This window comes from Aspergillus wentii (genome assembly GCF_001890725.1).
Source record: "Aspergillus wentii DTO 134E9 unplaced genomic scaffold ASPWEscaffold_5, whole genome shotgun sequence".
Lineage (NCBI taxonomy): Eukaryota > Fungi > Ascomycota > Eurotiomycetes > Eurotiales > Aspergillaceae > Aspergillus > Aspergillus wentii.
In genome coordinates, this window is record NW_024467836.1 from 623,208 (window position 1) to 638,718 (window position 15,511).

General features: G+C 47.0%; 7 protein-coding genes across 7 annotated transcripts; 3 read left to right on the forward strand and 4 right to left on the reverse strand.

The window, feature by feature from the left end:
- Positions 1-2,669: 2,669 nt before the first annotated feature.
- Positions 2,670-4,514, reverse strand: gmdB (general amidase GmdB; the record flags this gene model as incomplete). Its single annotated transcript, XM_040828377.1, has 5 exons — positions 2,670-2,782; positions 2,830-2,917; positions 2,966-3,835; positions 3,879-4,154; positions 4,200-4,514. 5 exons carry the CDS (start codon positions 4,512-4,514, stop codon positions 2,670-2,672), a joined length of 1,662 nt encoding a protein of 553 aa, XP_040687565.1.
- Positions 4,515-5,421: 907 nt separating this feature from the next.
- Positions 5,422-6,422, reverse strand: ASPWEDRAFT_548578 (uncharacterized protein). Its single transcript, XM_040838114.1, has one exon. It carries the CDS (start codon positions 6,226-6,228, stop codon positions 5,689-5,691), a length of 540 nt encoding a protein of 179 aa, XP_040687566.1. The 5' UTR covers positions 6,229-6,422; the 3' UTR covers positions 5,422-5,688.
- Positions 6,423-6,617: 195 nt separating this feature from the next.
- ASPWEDRAFT_173325 (NAD(P)/FAD-dependent oxidoreductase) lies at positions 6,618-8,196 on the forward strand (the record flags this gene model as incomplete). The annotated part of the gene is made up of 2 exons (XM_040831047.1): positions 6,618-7,232; positions 7,276-8,196. The coding sequence occupies 2 exons, from the start codon at positions 6,618-6,620 to the stop codon at positions 8,194-8,196; spliced, it is 1,536 nt and encodes a 511-aa protein (XP_040687567.1).
- A 74-nt stretch (positions 8,197-8,270) lies between these two features.
- On the reverse strand, positions 8,271-10,488 carry ASPWEDRAFT_548351 (putative MFS transporter). The gene is made up of 8 exons (XM_040838111.1): positions 10,295-10,488; positions 10,169-10,248; positions 10,051-10,121; positions 9,701-9,992; positions 9,573-9,644; positions 8,820-9,524; positions 8,667-8,771; positions 8,271-8,606 (listed from the first exon to the last, which is right to left on the reverse strand). The coding sequence occupies exons 1-8, from the start codon at positions 10,350-10,352 to the stop codon at positions 8,367-8,369; spliced, it is 1,623 nt and encodes a 540-aa protein (XP_040687568.1). The 5' UTR covers positions 10,353-10,488; the 3' UTR covers positions 8,271-8,366.
- A 422-nt stretch (positions 10,489-10,910) lies between these two features.
- On the forward strand, positions 10,911-11,848 carry ASPWEDRAFT_41778 (GNAT family N-acetyltransferase). The gene is made up of 3 exons (XM_040835644.1): positions 10,911-10,997; positions 11,056-11,468; positions 11,532-11,848. Exons 1-3 carry the CDS (start codon positions 10,955-10,957, stop codon positions 11,838-11,840), a joined length of 765 nt encoding a protein of 254 aa, XP_040687569.1. The 5' UTR covers positions 10,911-10,954; the 3' UTR covers positions 11,841-11,848.
- Positions 11,849-11,926: 78 nt separating this feature from the next.
- On the reverse strand, positions 11,927-13,536 carry ASPWEDRAFT_173328 (Zn(II)2Cys6 transcription factor; the record flags this gene model as incomplete). The annotated part of the gene is made up of 4 exons (XM_040831048.1): positions 11,927-12,706; positions 12,761-13,032; positions 13,080-13,190; positions 13,242-13,536. The coding sequence occupies 4 exons, from the start codon at positions 13,534-13,536 to the stop codon at positions 11,927-11,929; spliced, it is 1,458 nt and encodes a 485-aa protein (XP_040687570.1).
- A 232-nt stretch (positions 13,537-13,768) lies between these two features.
- ASPWEDRAFT_52273 (uncharacterized protein) lies at positions 13,769-15,448 on the forward strand (the record flags this gene model as incomplete). Its single annotated transcript, XM_040837728.1, has 3 exons — positions 13,769-13,830; positions 13,990-14,998; positions 15,104-15,448. 3 exons carry the CDS (start codon positions 13,769-13,771, stop codon positions 15,446-15,448), a joined length of 1,416 nt encoding a protein of 471 aa, XP_040687571.1.
- Between the last annotated feature and the right edge of the window lie 63 nt (positions 15,449-15,511).

Below are 15,511 nucleotides of genomic sequence, written 5' to 3' on the forward strand. Positions count from 1 at the left end.
ATGTCTATGGTCATGATCCGCATTGGCGGAATTTCGGACCCGATGCGGTTGTAACATCGTCTGATAGCTTGATCAAATCTCCCATGGATCTCTGAAGGGCAATCATTTTCATGATTTTTGGTAACAGACGATACCCTTGCTCAGCAGTCAAATGACCGCTCTTTGCATCCTGCGTCAGTTTCTTAGGCGTTAATAAGCTGAAGTCTGCTCTTTCAGATGATTCTGTTTCGTCGGACTCGACATTCCCATATGCCATCGACAGCTTCTGGAAAAGATTTAATGGGCCGCATATATCGATGGCTCTGTTCAAAAGGGGTGTCGCGCTTATAATCCAGTCGTTGGGTGCTTCCAACAGTAAGACTGACTGGTGCCAACGGGTCGATATGCGTTTATGAAATGGCCCTCATCGCACACCACACGTCGAAAACATCAACAAAATGAATACTTTCTGCTTTTGCTTTTGTCCCAGTTGGGAAATCCGTAACAGCTGGAACATGGTTGAGGGGTTGAGGCGGACTCTATTATAATGATGTTTGCTCATTGGTGATGCAGGTTGAGTCCCAAGCCACCACATTGGAATGTGGTCAACATCACCCGGCAATGGTTGCCTGCTCTTCGTCTGCCGTTGTTGACCGAATTGTCACATACCCGAGGAAAAATACCTCTAGAAAAAGGTCATAGTCGTCGCAATATCAGAGTCTTGACTCCGACGCTGTCTGCATCTATCTGCATACGCATTGCGGATGACTGCCCCCGCAGCATTTTTGTATGTGATGATAAACTATAACGCAGTCAGTATCAGAACAAGAACTCAGATAGATCACCATACCCGAAAATACAAATTGTGTGCCGAAGCATACGCCTCACAACGATTATCGCGCGAGACGCCGGCAAGGCGACCCGAACAATGCAGCCCAGGGTGTCTAGATGACTGACTGTTGAAAAAGTGCTTGCTTATGACACATATCACCGAATCTTCATTCCCATTCTTAAATGCTTGGAATGGCGTTGAAACCCCAGGCTTCGACGAGAATTCGTCTTCATTCGCATCTTATTCGGTCCATCTGATATGTAGTCTGGAACCCAGATTGATATACTTCTGCATGCTCGAGCTGGCAATCTAGCTTGACGATCAGCTTTCGCCCAAGCCACATGTGATACCATAAAGTATCTGAAATAATTACCATGGAAGGTGTATTTAGTAGAATGTCACTTGTAACTCACCTTTCTTTGGCGTGCTACTTGTCCACGCAATCCAGTATAAACGCCACCATCTGCATTCCCATCTGCATGCAGGTCTTTTGTCTATTCCATTTTCGATAGGATTATATCTCAACAAAACAAGGCCCGCAGGGAAGCGACCAGGAAGGATTTGTCGTTTTAGGATCGGTATCCTGAGTTGGTTTTTTGGGGCTTTGTGGACGGTGTATGGGAGTGCCAAATGGTTATTGGGTTGGTGATCCTGGGAGCATAAACCGGTTATCAGCATGGTCTTGCTATACGATGCGTTCAATGGAGGTGGGCGAACGAACCAAAGACAATCACACGTTGGACCTTGGATCCAGATCCCATGATCATAAACTCTTTGTCAATGTCACGCTGCGAATGCAAAGAAACCAGAAGATATTGAGTCATTAGAAGTATGAGGGGAAAATACAAGAGATGGAGGGAAGGAGCCACGAAGGGGTATATATAATGCAAAAACAACAGGCTGGGGAATGGATATTGTAGCATTGAATGGCCATATCCCAGCCAGATGATGTTGGTGAATTTGTTATGGTATAGTTGGTGTGAATACACAAGGGTTTGTATAGTCACTGTATACAGCTATGGGGTATTGAATACTGTAGAACTAGGATGGGCATTATGGCATCTATATAGTATTGTCTAACAAAGAGATGTCCTGCCTAGTCTATCGAACAAAGGACCGCGATTTATAGAGAGATGCCCTGTAGAATAATGATTGAATTGATAAAACGCAATGTATATACAGCCCAGCATAAACTCTCAACAAAGAACTCTATACAACGACTTCAGCATACCAGTAATTGTCATTACCGATATAGGAATCTGTCCTTGTTAATCGCCAACCACATTAGCAATTGCTCATCAACCACTAAAGAAAACTAAACTCAACAGCTCAATGATGCAGATGACTGTTAACAAGACTTTGTGCCGCACTGTTAGTTGCAACAGCCTCCTTCTTCGTCTTGGCCTTCTCAGCGCTGGTGACGATAATCGCCCGGCTGAGCAGGTTGAGGGGCTTGTGATGGTCTGCTTTGGTGAAGATGGAATGGAGATGCAAGGCGCTCAGTTCGATTTATGCGGCGATTCCATTCAGTCTCTGATACACTCTACGTCCCGCTTGAGCGATTCAGTGAATTCATCACTGAGCCGTTTAATTGATCCTTTGAGCCGGATCTGCGGAATAAGAATCTCAACTGTCCTGCGCCGGCCTTTATAAGGATTGCCGTGCCCGAGGCGCTATTTCACAATGAAGCGAACTAGCTGGCTGGGTTTTTTGACTAGTATTGGAGTCTGGAAACGCTGTTTCTTGTTGTTAATGCGGAGCAGGCTGAGGTCTGGCCTGTTTTTATCACGAGGAAATGAATCTTATATTGTCGATAGTTCCGTTTCTAATAAGATACATAATCTAACACGTCTTATAACTATCGAATATCTCGATCAATAATCCGGGCTCCAAAGAGACACTTCTCATCTTGGAACCGCGGTGCGATTACTTGAATCGAGCATGGCGCTCCGTCTACCGCCGCTGGGTCATCTACACATGTCAGCTAACGCGATAAAATGGTATAGGAAGAAACCTACAGCTCGGCTGTACGCCATCTTCGATAATCATAGGGGTTGGATCGAGTTCCTTGGAGGACATTCCGTACGGGATTGCGCAGGCAGGATACTATCATCAATTAGTAAATGCCCAGTTTTCGGGGGATGGTTGGCTTACATCCAACAAATTCCACAACAACGTATACGGTGGCCAGCCATAGGTGTCATGTGGAACTGCTGTATTCTGTGCAGAAGGAGCCAAGATCAAATCGAGCTTATTCTCAACCCAGACCTTGCGCCAGCTATCAGTATATTGGTGTCGAATTTTGTGCAATGCGTCGATTTTCTCCACTATATCCAGCTCTTGGGATACGGGGAATGGACCTGTAAACATCGGTGAGGAGGATTTGGCGACTGATTCCACCATTGGTTCTCCGCTAGGGGTGATATTGTCGACATGAGGACCGTAGACGAAATATTGGAAACCAAGACGGTTGGCAAATGCAATATCTCTGTCGGGGTCATGTTTCAGTCGGACCACATTATGCCCTTTTGCTGCCAAAGCTTTGACTGCTGACTCTAAAGCCCGAGCGACAGGTGGATGGAGTGGTAGTTGAGGGTTTTGCTCGAGAACGCCGATGGTCAATCGTGGTTCATCTATATTAGCAAGAGACTTGTTCCATGGAACTCCAACGGCAGTCACATCGTGTTTCCACGGTTCAGCATCAAGGACAGTCGACATGAATAGTTCTATATCATCCAGACTGTGTGCCAATGGTCCTGCCGAAGGCTTCAATCCTGGTAGACTCTCCATGCCTCCAGATACCTGGCCGCCAAAAGGAACTCGGTCAGCCGTTGGCTTGAAGCCATAAACACCACAACAAAGAGCAGGTATGCGAATTGAGCCAGCTACATCTGTGCCCACGCCTAGGATAGATCCTCTGAAGGCAGTCAAGGCGCCTTCACCACCGCTAGACCCGCCAGCTGTAAGGCTTGTATTGTGCGGGTTCAACGTGCGTCCGTAGATGTTGTTTTCCGAGTCGCCAGTCTGTCAGTCAGCCAAAGTCTCTGATTGTGTAATTCGGACATACCATCATGGTTTGCGGAATATTTGTCTTGACATAAAGCACAGCACCAAGATCCAGCAGCATGTCAACCAGAGCTGAATTCGATTTTGCTGGGGGATGTTCCAGAAACGAGACATATCCAACTGTAGTCTGAACGCCTTCAAGACAGAAACTATCCTTGATGCTGATAGGAAGACCATGAAGAGGACCTAATGGCTTTCCTTCACGTTGCAGATAACCGTCAAGGTATTGCGCTCTTTCGAGGGCGCGAGGAAAGAAATGCTCTGTCAAGCATGATGTCTGTCAATTAGCAATGGCATCAATCCAAATGGCCGTATAACTCACCAATTGCTGCGCAATAGCAGCCCTCTTACAAAAAGCCGTCGTCACAGCCAACGAGGTCAGATTTCCCGCTGCGAGTTTCTGAAGCAGTTGACCAGCCGAGTAATTCTCCGTAATATCCAGCTCGGTAACAGACAAAAGTCCACATTTCCGAGGAATGTCAGCTTCGATCAGGCGGACTCCTTTTGGAGATGAAACAGGTAGGGATTGCAGTAATTCATCGCTGAGTCGCCATTCGGACGGGATGGCGTCTTGGAGTTGTTTTTGTTTGTTGGCGACCAATTCGCGCCAGTCTGGTTTGGTAGGTGCGTCGCCCATTTTCTCTGAGTGTGAAGAATATGCCAGTTGAACGCAAGAGATGCAGATCTGAAGATCAATTTATAGGATATGTTTGTGTGTGACTGACGTGAGATGAGGGGGCCTAATTGCGTCCACCTTCCCATTTGGGTTAGTGATCAACACTACACCATGTCTTCTATCTCAACAGTCCATCTTCATCTTCATCTTCATCTACCTCAAACAATAAATAATACATCACCTCGTCATCATAACACTCTCCGGCCTTCCCAAAAATTCGTCAAATAATAAGCATCAATAATAATCCTATTCTGCTCACAGCTCATCACACCCACACACACCAGCCATTCAACCAATTATACCTCCTAGCCCCTGTCTCAATATGCAAATGCGTGAAGAACTCAACATAATCTAGTGTAGCCGTAGGATGAGGTCGTTGTATAGGATCCGCAGCGACTTGTTTCGCGTATTTGGTGCCAGGACCAGGTCGGTAGAGGCCGTGAGCGCGGACGTAGAGATACCTGCCGTCGGTGGTTTTGATTGTGTATCGGGCGTTAAGGGCCATGGACTGTATATTTTAGATTTATCTGTAGATAGATTTGATAGAGGAATATGCGCATATGAGTCCCTCAATGACAGTGGCCCAATCTGCTCCTCCGAGGGGGAGAACTGTTCCTTCGAGATCGGGGCCTTTGAAGGTTCCCCCTGTGATATTGGCTGCGATGTATTCCAGTACCGTGGGGTGCTCCGATGACAATTTCCTCATGAGGCAATGCTGCATTAGAGATGGTAGAGAAGGGAGGGTGGGTTGGCGCATTGGAGGGCTGTTGGGATAAGACGCATTGCGGGGGAATTGTTTGTTGCCATTGCGAGTGATGCAGTGATTCTAGATAGATGGACATAGAAAATACAAGTGATGGCAGATTATATATTCATATCGACTTGTCGAAACAGGCAGCTCGACCCTCACTCATAATCAAATACAGGATCCAATTTGTAGTCTATCCAACAGAATTACTCCTGCCCTAGCTCTTCGACAAAAGCACATAGCATGTTCTTTGCCATAGTTCTTCCAGGCTTCCATGATATTCATGTCTAGTACAACCAAACTCATTCTCATCCGGAGATAGAGTGAATAGCATCAATATGAATGAATCAGGCAACAGAATTGTTCATATCATCGAATATCAACTTGTTACTCATAATAAACCCCCTGATCCAGCTCAAGAACAGTCCGATCCGGCCACAGCATACAAACCGCCTCTTTCACTCTCAAAACCTGCCCTTCATCAACGACAATCCCATCTCGATATAACAACTGAATCTGATCAATCACCCAATATCTGCATCCAACTCCATCCGAATCAAACTCATACTTGTGCCGACCATTCTCAACAAGCCTATCATAAACATCCCCAACAGTCAATCCAGCTCTAATATCTAGATAAAACCTTGCCTCTCCCTGAGCAGTGCTTGGCACTTCACAATCGAGCTCCGAGATGATGATATTCGCCTTGGACCCCCCTGGTAGATGGATACTGGGAATAGAGTAGCTGGGCTGGCAGTCGAGTTGGACGGAATGGCCAGGCGATGTGAGGATATAGAAACACCAGTGGTTGGTGGGGGTGGTTTTATCTTGGATCTTTTCGTGGGCGGCAGCGATGATCTTTTGGACGGGGAGGGCGAGGATCTGGGATTGGTGGTGTTTGGGGATGAAGTAGGTTATTTGGAACATTTTGATAGATTATTGTCTTCGAGCGGGTGAAGATGAAGCTGTTATCCTGTGCGGATTTGCAGATGTACTGTGTTGCATTGCATAAGTTAGATGGCGTTGAGTCATTCAGTAAGCGCCAATCATTGGCAGGAATTACTGTCCAACAAAATAGTGGGCTCATCCTATGATGCAGCCAAAATAATGCAATACTATATTTCATATCAGTAAAATATTCAGATATGATATCCGCATGGACCTGTCTGTAACGGCAACTCGACCCTAATCAATGTTTCAATCATCACACGATCTAGATAATACCCAACGAGGCAGGTAGACCCCTTCATCATGACCATATAGATCTCATCACCACCACTATACATCACCAAAGATAACACATCCAACTTCACAAAATGTCCTTCGTCCAAGTCCTCCTCTCCAACCCTGCCCTCTCACCCCAGGAACGACAGGCAGCTCTCGACCGCATCTTTTCCGATCCTGGCATTCCCGATGCAAACCGTACCACGTCTTCGTTCTGGCTGCGACATCCTCATCCTGAACTTGCCGGGATTCGCTCATCATCTCTCCCTGCCGAGGCAGATGTGGTGATTATCGGTTCAGGGATCACCGGTGCGTCTGTTGCTAAAGCGCTTCTGGAATGTACCGCCCAAGATAAACCTCGGGTCGTCGTTCTAGAAGCACGGGATATCTGCAGTGGTGCTACCGGGCGAAATGGTGGACATGCGCTTGAGACTGCGGAAGAGTTTGCGGATCTGGAAGAGAGAATCGGTCTGGAATCAGCGAGGAAAGTAATGAGATTCAAATTGGCGCATTTGAATGAGTTTATCCAGGTAGCGGAGGAGTATGGATTGACGGAGGAAGCACAAGTGAGAAAGGTCGAGTTTCTGAGTACGTATTTTGATGAGATGAGATGGATGGAAGCGAAGGGTGCCATAAGCCGGTTCAAAGAGTGCATGCCGGAGGAATCAAGAGAATGGAAGATTCTAGAGAAAGACGATATACCCACGGTTAGTTCAGCCATCTCAATATTCTCTCTTACTTACCTCCCAGGAATTCCATCTCCCACACGCATACGGCATCATATCCGGCCCAGCAGGCGCCCTCTGGCCCTACAAATACATCACCGGCATATTCGCCCATCTCCAGCATCAATTTCCCAACAACCTCTCCATCGAGACCAACACGCCCGTCACAGACATCACCAAAACCTCCAATCCCACCCATCCCTACACACTCACCACCCCCCGAGGCGCAATTCGCACCCGCCACATCATCCACTGCACGAATGCCCACGCAGCCCGCCTCATCCCCGACCTCAAAGGCCGCATATACCCAATCCGCGGGCAAATGTCCGCTCAAACCCCCGGATCGAAGTTCCCCTTCCAAGGAAGTCATCATTCCTGGATCTTCAACTATGAAAAAGGCTTCGATTATCTAACCCAACTCCCTCATTCCGCTCACTCAGCCGGCGAAATGATGCTCGGTGGCGGATTCGCACAGGGCGAAGTCTGCGGAACTGCCGATATGGGTATATCCAGCGACGATGAGCTGAGTTTGTACGCTGATATCCATCTCTCCGGGGCGTTGGGCGCTGTCTTTGGGAGGGAGAATTGGGGTGAGGTGGCTGGATCAGCGGTGAAGATGATGTGGACGGGGAATATGGGATTCAGTGCGGATGGGTTACCTTGGGTTGGACGGTTGACGGACTTTCTGACGCGGAGAGAGGGAGGTGGAGATGCTGGTGAATGGATCTGTGCTGCGTTTTCCGGGGAGGGAATGGTGCAGGCGTGGCTTTCCGGAAAGGCATTGGCAATGATGGTGTTGGATTGTGATAAGCGTTTGGCTCTGGGGTTCTCGGCTGATCTTACTTGGTTTCCTGATGAGATGATGGTGAGTGAGAAGAGGGTTAAAGAGGCTGTTTTGCCGCGGTTTGTCGAGGGATCGAACATGCAAAGAGGAACGCATCTTTAATCTAGTATTCTGCTATTGGAATATGCTTTAAATATCAACATATCATATCATTCCAAAATATAGAAGTGAGAACCAAATAACATATAAGCATAACCCTTCTAACCAGTCAACCCTCTCATAACATCATACAGATAGCATAGAATTCATGCATATAGCCTTGGTGAGATTGATCAACCATCCATTCCCTTCGCAGCCATAATAGCATAACGAGTCGCCAACCGCGCTCTCATCCTCTTCCCAAACAAAATCATCGGGATCATAAGCCCAGTAACACCCAAACTCATGAATCCACACGTGATAAACATGTTAGCCAGTCCATTTCGCTGCATCCATGGAGATATGGCAAACGGAATGCCAATACTAAAGGCGTTGCGAAGAAAGGCCACCCCTGTGAATGCGTCGCCGGTTATCTGCAATTAAGGTAAGCAGCAGTCCAGGTCCAGTATACAGCATGCAATTGCCATGCTTACGTCTCTATAGCTGTCAATTACAAGTGTCAGTGCAGCATCGCTGATACCACCCAGCCCGAATCCAAAGAGAGCACCACCGATGCTGGGTAATATCCAATGCATTCCCTGGAAATATCAATATCAGCATTCTCTTTGGTAGGCAAAAGCACTCACCTTGGAGAGAGTCACGCCAAACATTATTATACCTCCACACATGGTCAATGCAGGAAGATGAAGAATGTACAGACGCATCTCTGGCTCATAGAATCCCTTATTGCGGCGGGCGTAGTTGAGAATCGATCGATCACCAATATACCCACCATAGATTGACCCAAGCAAGTTGCCAATAAAAGGTCCAACACTCATGTACCCAACCTGCTCAGATGTGAAGCTATATGGGGGCAAAGGAAGTACCAATGCCAAAACATTTGATAGGATGGTCAGCCAAACAACACCAGCAGCGTATTGCAACGCCGAAAATAGGACAGCAGGGAAAGTGAAAAGAATAATGAATGGTCGATAATATGACGGCCAGACCGACCCCGGAGTATATGTGATAAATGCCAGTCTCTCCCTCAACGGTTTCATCGGAATATTGTGATCAATTTCGTGATACTCTGCGCTGGCTTCAACGGTGCACTCCGGAGCTTTCAGATCATTTTTGCTGTCGTCTTTAGAGTCATCGGTTCCGGCATTCGGATTACTACTTTCCGGTTCATCAGCTGCTTCACCTTCAACTACCTTGGTATATTTGGTCTCTTCGTAAAAGACTAAGAAGAGGGCAAAAATGACTGCATTCGCAATTCCCAGGGTACGGTAGGACCAGCGCCAGCTCTGTCGGGTCGCTTGAGTTCCAGCAGCCATTGGAGTGAGGAAGGTCTATAGCATGGTTAAATCACATTTGGGCGATTGAATCACAATACCTACCCCAATCATGACCATAGTCATGTACAGACCGTTCATGCCACCTCGGTGATGGACGAAAAATAGATCGGCAATCTGCTCAACCAAGAATCAAAATCACATCACTCGTACAGATAAATCTGCCATCGTACCGTGATCTGAACAATGGACTCGTTTGTTGCTCCAGCCAATCCCTGAAGTAAATTGGTGATATAAAGCTCACTCAGACTATGAATCCCTGCTGACCAAAATGATGTCGCCAGCATAATAGCGGTGGATATCAAGTATATCGGTCGTCTGCCATACTTCTTCGCCAGAGGAACGAAGAAAACACAGCCCATGGCCAAACCAACATAGTTAACACTCATGGCTCGATTGAGCTGGGTATACGTCACGCCCAGATCGATCACCATCAATTGCCAAAATATGGATTGAATTGAGAGCCTGAACGATAATCCATAAATTAGCTTATGGTTCAGTTTCCATAAATAGTACAACTCACGCAGTAAAAATCAGACATGTTACTGCAAGTACGAGAGTAAAATTGCATGCCTTCCGCATAGTACTCCAGTTCTACTCTAAGTCAGCATTGTGCAGTTACACAAGATCCGAAACACAACCAACGGCTCGTTTGGATCTTTCGATGGGACCGGGTCCAACATGACCCCGCGTCTGCCTTGTGTTTCGTACAAGTCATCCTCTGCGGGTCGTTAGTCGGTGATACACGAAACAGGGAGTCGCTCTACCTCGAATAAGAAGAAAGGTGCCTGGTGGAACATCAGTCTGTTCATGAGGTGTACTCATATTAACCGTCTGTGTAGATAATCTATTACTTCAATTCTATGGTCAAATTTGTTCTTCCCATTTCTGAGCATCCATCGGTATCTTCATATATGATCTCGAGTTCCGTGGCCACCAATGTCGATTAATATCTTATCACGGTATAATCATTCAGACAATCATCCTTAATGCAGAACACGCGACCCACTAAACTCGCGTTCTCAAAACGCGGGGGATGATCACATCAAGCCGATGATTCGTGTCGCGAAGACGTTGGTGTGGCACCAAAACGCTTATCAGTATCGGTGCGTCCACCTGCTGTAAGAGGAAAAGGGGTTTACAGACGACAAGATTTGACAATTTCCAATCTCGAACCTTTCCTTCTGGCAGGTCGACCCATGACTATCAGGATGAGTAGTCGAAAAGAGGGGATACTGTCCATAGCCGAGTTCAATATCGCTCATCCCATCTTTCGTACTAATCGTAGAATCGTAGCATTCGTACCTGGCATATTTCTGTCACCTCGCTGATATTTGAAATGAACGAATTTTTGGTCAACATTTTTCAATCTTATCGCGATCTCGCGAATGTTCAATCGGACCCTTGCGGCGCGATATCAAGCAACTATGGCTGCTGCAAGATCAGTGGACATGCTTCCTGTCAGAGATAGTGGGCTCAAACCAGCTAAAAAATCTAGACACCGCTGATTCATGCTGAGACACACCAGATCCTCAATCGATTTCCCCTGCTGCTCGCACCATCAGTCTTGCTTTTTCTCAAGACCCATTGATCGAGTGGCTCCGACCCAATGCTATTCCTTGGGGTTCATTGAGTCGTGAAACATGCAAATGGCAATATCGTCGTATCCAGCAAGCTATCCTTGATGGAATTGTTCTCAGTTCTCCCCCTTTGAAACAAATGGTAGAGGTCTTTCCACCTCGGGCCAAATCTCTGGTGGCGGCGGTAGAAGAACCATTGTCTCAAACAGCAAACGAAGAGAGCCTGGATGCAGGAATTGCCATGTTATTATTCCCTCCACAAAGTTGTGCTAAATGGACCATTAAACGGATCCTCCTGGCATGTAAATTATGGGCATTGGATTTTCTCGATCCAGCGACGGACAGCGAAACGTGTGAAAGGGTATGCTCTAGCGCAGTGAGATGTATTGAAACTATTTCCTGAAGCTGATATTGTATTGAATAGCGAGTCGATACTCTTCTTACGTCACATGACATAATGATGGACGAGATTCGAGCTCGCTATGCGGTTGACGATGTCTGGTATCTCGAAGTCCTTGCGGTGCACCCTTTGCTCCAGTCTCGGGGAATGGGTAGTAAATCGATGCAATGGCTGTTGGAATATGTTGATAACAGTCCTATTTTCCTTGAATGCACTTCAGAAAGGAATGTTAAATTCTATGAGCGGTGGGGGTTCGAGGTGGTTGAAGAGGTTGAGTTGGGAGAGGAAGAGAGGGTCACGCTTTGGGTCATGCTTCGACCAACACAGCCTTAGCTTAGAACACCCACAAATCCAGTAGAAAAATCTTCTCTTTCATTCTCATATATTAACTCTATCAACTAACATTCACTGCTATAATCTCACAACAATCCAAGCTCTGTTCCCCGCGCCTTTGCCAGTTCGTCCACATCCACCCTTTCATCGTTTCGTTTCCATGCTTCCTCCAGTATTTCCAGCAAAAGCCGATCCTCAAAGCCATACTCGCTTCTCAAGTGGCTCGACATGAAGCAACTCCTAATCAATTCCTTCCACTCCGCGTTTGAGTTGATAATCATCACCTCTAGACCCGCTACAAACACCGGGTAATTGATCGCATTCATGATGAGTGTGTCTTGTTGTTCAGAGTCATCAGACGCCCTACGGATAGCATCGATGCTACTAAGAATCTGGGAAACAAGTATTGCCGTCTTTGGGAGTGTCATTTGGGACTCGTATGAGTTGGCACTTGATCGACTTCGCAAGGTCAAGATTCCAGCTAGTTTGTACGCTTGCCACAGTTGCATCTGGCCGAAGCTCCCCTCTGCGCCCAACCAGTTCCAAAAATCTTCCTCTTTAGTGCCTTCTCCAATACCGGAGAAAATATCGAGGAGGGATCGTGGGAGTCCACTGACGACTTCAACCTGGCTGCGGTCAGAATGTTGCTCTCCAGCCCAGGTGTTGCTGCGGCAGTAGCGTCTCCATATTCCAAGGCATGGATTCTGTCGCCCAACTGCAAAGGTTGGAAGATCCATCACTCCCATTACTTCGATCAGATGCGTTCGAAATGAAGTTCGTTCGCCAGGAGGATGGTCAAAGCCATAAATCTGTAAGATGTTGTACATCCCTTGGATATGCATTGTCCATGGCAAGCCATGCATGAACTAAAGATTGTCAGGTCAGACAATACTTTTTCTAAATATAAGGCTGAGACTTACACCAATGCTACAGAGAAGTAGTCCAGCTGTTAACGTGGCGTCCTCCAGGCATGAAACGCTGTTGGCCAGCTCAATGCGGAACATGCTCAATGCTGCATCAAAATACTCGAAGAACCGTGATTTGATATCTTTGGACAATGACGCTTGAAATGCAAGGCATATTGAATACAGCGCCTCGGACTTTTGACACAGCTCTGGAAGATGGGAAGGCAGGACATTATCACCATCATCGACTGTGGTTGAGTGCAGGATGTTGACGCCTGATGTCAAGACTATACCAAGTCAGTATATCTCGAACAGGATTTCAACATTGACATACACTCGTTGAAAAGGCGTTCGTCTTCTAATGCATTCAAATGACCTTTTCCGTGGGCCACCTGTGTCTGGCAATCTGGGGAAATGGAAGCATCGATCATGGGGTCATGAGAATCTACACTCGAGCATCAGATCAGATACAGATCGAGAACTTGAAAGCGGGTACCACCATTCCCCGCAACACCATCATGCTCCACAACACTTTGTTTGCGTTTCTTCTCCAAATCTCGCTGTCGGCCCTTTGGTCTGGCCGAGACACACTCGCCAACCGGTTTATCGGCACCAGTAAACCGTCCTCTCGATGCAATCCCAGAGCCCCAGCGCAGGCGCACCTCGTAGCCCTCACATGGTACTCCGCGTTGGTGGCAGTTCTGGCATGTCGGACGACCGTTATCGCATTTCCGCCGTCTCTTCTTGCACGTCCAGCATCCTTCATGAGACCGTTGTCGTGGGGTCAACATACTTGTTTTGAAAGTGTGGTTTCATTTTAATTGAGGGATATTGGTAGTCATTGCGGAGGTTGACACGATTAAGGCAATTGATGCGCGATGGATAATCCCTCGTATCTCTAAATTGAGGGGAACTCTTGTGCGTCCACCTGCCGTTCTCAGCCTAGTGTGAGGATGATCGAAGTATACAAGCACGATGATCATCACGTCCAAAGATTGAGGGAAACAAGCAGAAAAAATTAGCATGTTTCAAACACCTATTTCGAAATGCTCGACGTTCATTCATAGACTTGGCCAGCTGGATGGGTACAACAATACGCTGGAATTCCCTACGCCAAACTTTCCAAGCAATAGACACGGTCAATTCTAAATACCTCATGGGCAGATAATTACCACGATGGAACAGTATTAGGGTCAGTAGCTCTCCTGATCATTTCAAGATGTCATCTAACATGCCTCTCCTAGAAATGACTGCCCTCGCCCAATGATCGAGGGCGATGACTCCGACGATCTCGTCCCTGTTCCTCCATCACAACATTTTCCGCATCAGCCCAACGTCGACGAGCTTAAAGGCCTAGTAATGAATATTGTCATTCCAACAGCCACTATCAGCGCCAAAAGATGTCCCGTTTTTGTTTATGTGCATGGCGGCTCCCTACTCTATGGCGGTGCAAACCTCCCCATCTTTGACGCAGTCAACCTCGTCTCGCACAGTCTAAGAATCAATCAACCGATAGTATGCGTTAACTTTAATCACAGAGTCGGGCTTGGTGGTTTTCTTGCAAGCACTGCGATCAAAACAGAACTCGAGCAAGACGGGTTCCAAGGATGCGGCAACTTTGGATTCACAGATCAGCAGATCGCTTTCCAATGGGTTCAGAATTACATTTCGGATCTGGGAGGTGATCCTGATAACGTTACTCTTGTTGGGGAGTCAGCTGGTGCAATTTCGATTAGCAACCAATTGGCAGCTGTTAGTCCTCCCAAGTTCCGTCGTGCGGTTTGCATGTCTGGTTTATCCATGTCAATTCCACCTTGGACAATGGAGGAGCATGAGCAACTGTTCAGGGCAGTGTGTCACTATTTTCGAATCGATCCCATGAATGATAATGCACTTGATCTCCTGAGGAGAATTCCTCAACAGGATCTAGCAAATGCGACGCCATCGATTCAGGGAGTGGCGTCGGGAACAGGGAATCCATGCCTAGATGGGTGGTTTTATGCAAAAGACCCGTTGGCCATTCAAAAACCGCCAGAATGGCTGAAAGGGTTTATGTTGGGCGACACTTACCATGAAGGCGTCATCTTTCATTTAAACCTGCTACAGGATGACTTTGATGGGGCTCACAGGACATTCGCTAATCACATCCAGAATGACATCGAGACAAATCAGATCTTATCTGAGTACTGCATTTCGCCAGAACTCCCTCATGACATCTTACTAGAACGGGTCGAGCACATGTGCGGTGACGCCGTTTTCAAAATCCCCAACTACGCCACAGCGCTCGCTAGTGCTGATCGAGATGCACTCTTCCTGTACGATTTTGATCAGCGGTCTTGAAATCCAAATGCTTTTGAGGGAACTGCATATCACGCGCACGAGCTATTGTACCTATTCGGTAACTTGTTTAATGCATTCAATGAGGATGAACGAGCCATGGCGATGGACTTTGCGACAGCATGGATCAGATTCAGCTACGGCCAAGACCCGTGGCCTGCATCGAAAGGGCAATGGAAGATCTGGGGTCCGAATAGCACTCAAGTGATCAAAACTGAAGAAGAGGATGAACAAGTCCGGTCTTATGCACGGATGAAACGAATGTTGGCAATGGGCAATGGCGAAACATGGAAAAGGTGGTTGAGAGGAGTTGATGCATTGGTTAATAAACGGATGAACCTGGGGAAGAGTTGCCAGTTACCGTGATTACGCAGAACTCTGTCTTTTTCTCCAATGCGGTCATGTATACTTGAACCAGATCAGGAAATT

What these genes read in the sequence shown, in the direction of transcription:
- ASPWEDRAFT_548351 (XM_040838111.1), bottom strand. Translation starts at nt 10,352, where the DNA reads ATGAGTACACCTCATGAACAGACTGATGTTCCACCAGGCACCTTTCTT. An exon ending in ACATGTCTGATTTTTACTGC is followed by an intron (nt 9,993 to 10,050) that starts GTGAGTTGTACT and finishes ATTATCGTTCAG; the next exon opens with GCTCTCAATTCAATCCATAT. An exon ending in AGTCCATTGTTCAGATCACG is followed by an intron (nt 9,645 to 9,700) that starts GTACGATGGCAG and finishes TTGGTTGAGCAG; the next exon opens with ATTGCCGATCTATTTTTCGT.
- ASPWEDRAFT_41778 (XM_040835644.1), top strand. Translation starts at nt 10,955, where the DNA reads ATGGCTGCTGCAAGATCAGTGGACATGCTTCCTGTCAGAGATA. An exon ending in CATGCTTCCTGTCAGAGATA is followed by an intron (nt 10,998 to 11,055) that starts GTGGGCTCAAAC and finishes GAGACACACCAG; the next exon opens with ATCCTCAATCGATTTCCCCT. An exon ending in ACAGCGAAACGTGTGAAAGG is followed by an intron (nt 11,469 to 11,531) that starts GTATGCTCTAGC and finishes TGTATTGAATAG; the next exon opens with CGAGTCGATACTCTTCTTAC.
- ASPWEDRAFT_548578 (XM_040838114.1), bottom strand. Translation starts at nt 6,228, where the DNA reads ATGTTCCAAATAACCTACTTCATCCCCAAACACCACCAATCCCAGATC.